This window comes from Sprattus sprattus (assembly GCF_963457725.1).
Source record: "Sprattus sprattus genome assembly, chromosome: 18".
In the NCBI taxonomy this organism is placed as follows: Eukaryota; Metazoa; Chordata; class Actinopteri; order Clupeiformes; family Clupeidae; genus Sprattus; species Sprattus sprattus.
In genome coordinates, this window is record NC_137916.1 from 31,479,654 (window position 1) to 31,487,153 (window position 7,500).

The 7,500-nt window shown below is 46.4% G+C and overlaps 1 protein-coding gene across 1 annotated transcript in view; it reads left to right on the forward strand.

The window, feature by feature from the left end:
* Positions 1-7,500, forward strand: part of itga2b (integrin, alpha 2b) — a gene marked incomplete at both ends in the record, with an annotated part of 31,348 nt that overhangs the window by 21,008 nt on the left and 2,840 nt on the right. Inside the window, 8 exons of the mRNA XM_080856304.1 lie at positions 175-322; positions 824-916; positions 1,260-1,339; positions 1,829-1,909; positions 2,969-3,074; positions 4,675-4,827; positions 5,995-6,132; positions 6,867-6,983. Of these exons, the coding sequence (XP_080712430.1) occupies positions 175-322; positions 824-916; positions 1,260-1,339; positions 1,829-1,909; positions 2,969-3,074; positions 4,675-4,827; positions 5,995-6,132; positions 6,867-6,983 (916 nt within the window). The remainder of the gene's footprint in view (positions 1-174; positions 323-823; positions 917-1,259; positions 1,340-1,828; positions 1,910-2,968; positions 3,075-4,674; positions 4,828-5,994; positions 6,133-6,866; positions 6,984-7,500) is intronic.

Sequence of the window (7,500 nt, forward strand, 5' to 3'; positions counted from 1 at the left end):
GTGTGTGTGTGTGTGTGTGTGTTTATGTCTTGATATGTATCCACTTAATTTCTCAAACACTCACACACACACACACACACACACACACACACACACACACACACACACACACACACACACACACTGCTCCAACCTGACCCCTGCGTGACCCCTAACCCTAACCCTGTCCTGCAGCGAGACGTCGGGTCTGCTGATTGGAGAGGAGAACCCGGCGCTGCTGGTGGTGGAGGCAGAGAACCAGGGCGAGGGAGCTTACGAGACGGAGCTGCACATCAGCCCCCCCGCCAGCACACACTTCCAGGGCACGGCCGAGCACAGGGAGGTGAGAAGGACACTTCCTGCCCCCCCCGGGCTGCCTGGGGTTTCACTTCCTGTGGGCTAACTGTGTCACTTTTCAGACCACATTCATGCCAAATTAGATGCATTGTCATGCCAAAGCTGAAATCATTCTCATCACATTCCATTATGAATGCTCACAGCCTGCTGATTGATCACTGTGATTGTTTCACTCCGCATGACATCACATCACGCCATCAAGTGATATGACATCATATCATATCCATATCCCATATTTCAGCCAACTCTATGAATGAATGAATGTAATCAGTATATAATCTAAGTACAAATACAATAAACCTGTATTATGTCTGCTTCAGGGCTTCAACAGACTGAATGTAATCATTATATAATCTAAGTACAAATACAATAAGCCTGTATTGTGTCTGCTTCAAGGCTTCAGCAGACTGAATGTTATGAATGAATGAGTGTAATCATTATATAATCTGAGTACAAATACAATAAGCCTGTATTGTGTCTGCTTCAGGGCTTCAGCAGACTGACCTGCGCTCAGAGGAAGGACAATGGCTCCGTGATTGTAGTGTGTGACCTAGGAAACCCTATGCCGTCTGACCAGAAGGTAGATACAGTCATCTTGTGATCCATTCATTCTGCTCAGCCAAAGCTATTTACAGTACATAACAACCTCTTATGGTAATAGAAACTGTGGTAATGGTACACACTGACATGTTAGTGTAAGTAATAACCCTATGATGTGTTCAGCTTAAGGCGGGTCTGCTCTTCAGTGTAACCCTAACCCTTACCCTATGATGTGTTCAGCTGAAGGCAGGTCTGCTCTTCAGTGTAGGGTTAGGGTTAGTAGTGTAAGTAGTGTAAGTAATAACCCTCTGATGTGTTCAGCTGAAGGCGGGTCTGCTCTAACCCTAACCCTAACCCTTACCCTAACCCTCTGATGTGTTCAGCTGAAGGCGGGTCTGCTCTTCAGCGTGGGAAACCTGGAGGAGGTGGAGAGAGACGTCACCTTCCTCATGCAGATCAAAAGGCAAGGCTGTCCCCCCATCTCTGTCTTGCGGCCTCACTGTTGGGAAGTTGCAGAAGCCCTTCATCACAATAGTGTCACAAATTCATCACAAGTGTGTGTGTGTCTCTGTGTGTGTGTGTGTGTGTGTGTGTGTGTGTGTGTGTGTGTGTGTCTCTCTGTCTGTGTGTGTGTGTGTGTGTGTGTGTGTGTGTGTGTGTGTGTGTGTGTGTGTATGTGTGTTTGTGTGTGTGTGTGTGTGTGTGTGTGTGTGTTGCTCTATGTGTGTGTGTGTGTGTGTGTCTCTCTGTCTGTGTGTGTGTGTGTGTGTGTGTTTGTGTGTGTGTGTGTGTGTGTGTGTGTGTGTGTGTGTGTGTGTCTGTGTGTGTGTGTGTGTGTGTGTGTGTGTGTGTGTGTGTGTGTGTGTGTGTGTGTGTGTGTGTGTGTGTGTGTGTGTGTGTGTGTGTGTGTGTGTGTGTGTGTTGCTCTATGTGTGTGTGTGTGTGTTTTCAGTAAGAACAGTCATAACCCTGACAGTGACCCCGTCCTTCTGAAGATTAATGTGACGGCCTCAGCCACACTGGAGATGCAAGGGTACAGTTGACTCCTCTCCTCCACCTCATTACTATTTTACAACCTTTCCTTTCCTTTCCTTTCCTTTCCTTTCCTTCCCTTTCCTTCCCTTCCCTTCCTTCCCTTCCCTTCCTTTCCTTCCTTTCCTTCCCTTCCCTTCCCTTCCCTTCCCTTCCCTTCCTTTTCTTTTCTCTACACTATCATCATGTTTTGTTCTTCTCCAACCCTCCAAAGGGTAGAGCGTGTGAAGACATTTCCAGGGGGTTTATGTGGTTCTATTCTTCCTCTTCTTCCTCATCTCCTTCTTGTTCTTTCACCCTTTATCATTAAGACTGTGCGTCACTTCCATCGGTAACCATGACTACAGGTGGGCATCAAAGCATCCTGCCCTCGTTTAGTGAGTTCAGTCTGACTGAGCCTCAGGCTAGCCTCAAGCATCAGTCCTTTGAAAGGCCACGTCAGTGTGCCGTGAGACAAACAGTAATCTCTGGCGGGTCTCTCGCTATATCTGTCCCACTTGCCCTGCCTTTAGTAAAAGAGAGGCTTCAGGCAAAGCACCAGGCATCTACTCCTGAGGATGAAAAGGAATGAGTATCAGTTGTCTTGATTGAATTCCCAGCGGGAAAGTAAAGGAATGTGTGTGTGTTTCCTGTTAGAGGTGTCTTTTCATGATTTAGCTGTCTCTCTTGATACCATACGACATCACAACATACAGTGCAGTGCATTCAGGACGTATTCAGACCCCTTCGCATTTTTCACATTCTGTTATGTTGAAGCCTCATTCTAAAATTGTTTAGATTTATTTCCCCCCTATAATCTACTCAAAGCGTCTACAGGATTTTTGAAAAAATGAGCAAAAAAATGTAAAATGTTTTTTAAAATGGAAAAACTGCAACTGACACATTGACATGAGAATTCAGACCCTTTGCTGAGTGGAGAGTGGATGGCTATGACACTGACTGTGTGACACTGATGTCACTGAGTGGATAGTGGATGGCTATGACACTGACTGTGTGTGTGTGTGTGTGTGTGTGTGTGTGTGTGTGTGTGTGTGTGTGTGTGATACTGATGTCTCTGCAGAGCCTCCTCACCCATAGAGGTTGTTCTGCCCATCGCTAATTGGAAGCCTGTAGAGCGCCCAGCCTCTCTGGACCAGGTGGGGCCCTACGTAGAGCATGTCTACATGGTAAGGTGTGTGTGTGTGTGTGTGTGTGTGTGTGTGTGTGTGTGTGTGTGTCTGTGAGTGTGTGTGTGTGTGTGTGTGTGTGTGTGTGTGTGTGTGTGTGTTTGTGTGTGTGCCAAACTCGTTGCTGGGCCATCACAAGTGGCAGTCAGGCAACACTGTCTTCACCCTCGATGAAGAATTGTACACATTCTTGCTCCGGCTTTAATTATTATTGTGTTTGCTAGCGTTGCTTGTACTGTATGGATCGCTCCATCTAGCTCCAGCACTGCAGCCATTTTTGTTACTACATTTAGAAACGGCTCACACTTAGTCACCCGCTCTGGTCACTGATTGGTCGCCCCCTCTGGTCGCTGATTGGTCACACCCTCTGGTCGCTGATTGGTCGGCCCCTAGAATGGCCCATCATGTCATCTTGCTAACATCAGTTCCAGACAATGATCACAATGAAGACTGCCCTGGAGCCAGGCTACAGAAAGGTGTCTTATTGCTACAGCACTGGCTCTGGGAGTATGGGGTCTTATTGCTACAGCACTGGCTCTGGGAGTATGGTGTCTTATTGCTACAGCACTGGCTCTGGGAGTATGGTGTCTTATTGCTACAGCACTGGCTCTGGGAGTATGGTGTCTTATTGCTACAGCACTGGCTCTGGGAGTATGGTGTCTTATTGCTACAGCACTGGCTCTGGGAGTATGGTGTCTTATTGCTACAGCACTGGCTCTGGGAGTATGGTGTCTTATTGCTACAGCACTGGCTCTGGGAGTATGGTGTCTTATTGCTACAGCACTGGCTCTGGGAGTATGGTGTCTTATTGCTACAGCACTGGCTCTGGGAGTATGGGGTCTTATTGCTACAGCACTGGCTCTGGGAGTATGGGGTCTTATTGCTACAGCACTGGCTCTGGGAGTATGGGGTCTTATTGCTACAGCACTGGCTCTGGGAGTATGGGGTCTTATTGCTACAGCACTGGCTCTGGGAGTATGGTGTCTTATTGCTACAGCACTGGCTCTGGGAGTATGGTGTCTTATTGCTACAGCACTGGCTCTGGGAGTATGGGGTCTTATTGCTACAGCACTGGCTCTGGGAGTATGGTGTCTTATTGCTACAGCACTGGCTCTGGGAGTATGGTGTCTTATTGCTACAGCACTGGCTCTGGGAGTATGGTGTCTTATTGCTACAGCACTGGCTCTGGGAGTATGGTGTCTTATTGCTACAGCACTGGCTCTGGGAGTATGGTGTCTTATTGCTACAGCACTGGCTCTGGGAGTATGGTGTCTTATTGCTACAGCACTGGCTCTGGGAGTATGGTGTCTTATTGCTACAGCACTGGCTCTGGGAGTATGGTGTGTATTGTTTCAAGGGCATACAGGGTATGGGTTATTATACAAATGTGGTCATAAAATCATAAAGCATTTCAATGGATTGTCAAGGAATGTGAAATCAGAGAGTGATCGGTTTCATGCAGCTGAATTATTGAACATTCCTCATGATCCAATCCTCTATTCCCTGTGGTAGTTACTCAAAGGAGGGGGCATAATAAGTCTCTTAAGTAGCCCACCATATCCAGATGAATCTGTCATGTGATCTGTTCATACGCCCTCAGCTGCGGAACCTTGGCCCCAGCGCGGTGAACGTGGAGGTGGTGATGGAGTTCCCTACACAGCGTCAGGGATCCACCTTGCTCTACGCCTTCGCCACGGACTCTGAGAACTTCCTGTCCTGTTCCAGCAACAACGCCAGCGTCGACCCCGACAGGGTGAGAGTGACACCTAGTGGCAAAGCATTGGAGCTGCAGCCATTATGAAATGTCCCATTTTAGGGTTTACAAGAAGGCCTTGCCAAGCTGGAGGAGAGCCAGAGGGTTCATGTGATGAAATCAACATGGAAAAGATGTGGGTTGAATTGGAGTGTTTGAATGTCCGACTTTCAAGGGATGTGTATTGAATGAATCCGTAAAATCTGAAAAACTGAAACAAAAAGGTTTGTGCATTTGATGCATGAATATCCTGCCATGCTGAACAGTACATACAATTATGTAAATAGTAAAACAAAATCTCTACAAATACTGTGTTAAGGCATGCATTCCTGTATACTTATAGCTTATTTCTACCCCGGTGTCCTTCTGAGGTTGTATTCGTAAGGCACACCTGCCTCCTTGTGTCTGCACGTGGTCCCTGCAGGTATGGGGCTGAGAGAGAGAGACAGAGAGAGAGAGAGAGAGAGAGAGAGAGAGAGACAGAGAGACAGAGAGAGAGAGAGAGAGAGAGGGAGAGAGAGAGAGAGAGAGGGGGAGATAGGGAGAGAGAGAGAGAGACAGAGAGAGAGAGAGAGAGACAGAGAGACAGAGAGAGAGAGAGAGAGGGAGACAGAGAGAGACAGAGAGAGAGAGAGAGAGAGAGACAGAGAGAGAGACAGAGAGAGAGAGAGAGAGAGAGAGAGACAGAGAGAGAGAGAGAGAGAGAGAGAGAGGGAGAGAGAGAGAGAGAGAGGGGGAGATAGGGAGAGAGGGAGAGAGAGAGAGAGGGAGAGAGAGAGATGGACATTGATTCCAGCCTTGAGTATTTAGTCCCCAGTAGGCACAGCTGCATCATGCAAGATCAGAATGTCTGATTCCCATGTGGACCTTTGGCTGCTGGTCCAACTTGGGGCCCCTTAGGCTTGTGGGAGTGTGTTTAATATACAGTAGCTCTCTTAATTTTGAGTCATTTCTAAGGTCTCCATGCAATTAAAACTGATGATTTTAGGATGCTTCGCTGGTTCTGGAAAATGTATTAAATTGTCACAACCGAATCGCACACAATGTGCACATGTAGCAAGGTGTGTGGTGAAAGCTGGTTCTGATTAGTACTTTGTACACATGGCTCCTCTGTAAAAGGTCAAACCATCCATATTTCAAACTCAGCTTCCTCTTTCCCGCCCACAGCTTGTGAGAGAAGAGTCCACAGTGAACCGCACCGCCCAGGCGGGCCACCAGGGGGGGCACCAGATCAATAAGAGGGAGGCCCAGACAGACACCCCCCAACACCCTCAAACACAGATGTCCAGGGAAACCATCCATGTGGTAAGAAGGAAATGCTACATGTTACATGTAAAATGGTGGTCATAGACATCATTTAGTGCATAGTAATTTGTAAGCATTGTTACTTGGAAATCACTGATAAATATCTATTTGTATATTACTGTAATAAAAAGGATATGGGAACCTTGTTGACTTTAACACGTTTTCTAACGTCTTCATAACTAAATATAATTATCCTTGTACAAAACAGCTTCATTTTTCATGTGTATAATCTCTCTGCCTCTGCCTCTGCCCCTACCACACGTTTGACATAACCATTGTAACAGTGCCTCAAGCCTCCTCTGGGTTAGTAACATCACCTGTCATGTTTAAACATGACCAGCAGAGGGCAGAAAAGCCTGCTTAGCTTATTACATAGAGGCCTTTCTTGCACTGTGTTCACGACCAGTCTCTGAATAACAACCTATAGAGATTTAGAAACCTCATTAAATTGCATAAAATAAAAGACCCAATTGTGTGGTCTGGGAAAGGTATGCTAGCAGCGTTAACCATGGTGTTTGATAAAAAATGACGACAGGCAGCTGCTGGTAGTAAGTAACTTTAAGATTGCAGCTAGATGACAGATGAAAATAATGTGTTGTGTGTGCTGTGTGTGTTGTGTGTGTTGTGTGTGTGTTGTGTGTGTGTTGTGTGTGTTGTGTGTGTGTTGTGTGTGTTGTGTGTGTTGTGTGTGTGTGTGAGTTGTATTGTGTGTGTGTGTTGTGTGTGTGTGTCAGAACTGCTCCTCTGAGGAGGCGTGTGTGAGGGTGGAGTGTGAGGTGCGGGGGTTGAGGAGGCAGGGCATCGCTGTGGTGAGGGTCATGGCACGGCTCTGGGTCAACTCCTTCTCAGAGGTGAGGACGGGCTCCTTGATGTTCTGTCTGTTTGTTTACTTTCTTTTCTTTCTCTACTGCTTGCGTACTCATTTGCTGTTTACTTTCTTTTCTTTCTCTACTGCTTGCGTACTCATTTGCTGTTTACTTTCTTTTCTTTCTCTACTGCTTGCGTACTCATTTGCTGTTTACTTTCTTTTCTTTCTCTACTGCTTGCGTACTCATTTGCTGTTTACTTTCTTTTCTTTCTCTACTGCTTGCGTACTCATTTGCTGTTTACTTTCTTTTCTTTCTCTACTGCTTGCGTACTCATTTGCTGTTTACTTTCTTTTCTTTCTCTACTGCTTGCGTACTCATTTGCTGTTTACTTTCTTTTCTTTCTCTACTGCTTGCGTACTCATTTGCTGTTTACTTTCTTTTCTTTCTCTACTGCTTGCGTACTCATTTGCTGTTTACTTTCTTTTCTTTCTCTACTGCTTGCGTACTCATTTGCTGTTTACTTTCTTTTCTTTCTCTACTGCTTGCGTACTCATTTGCT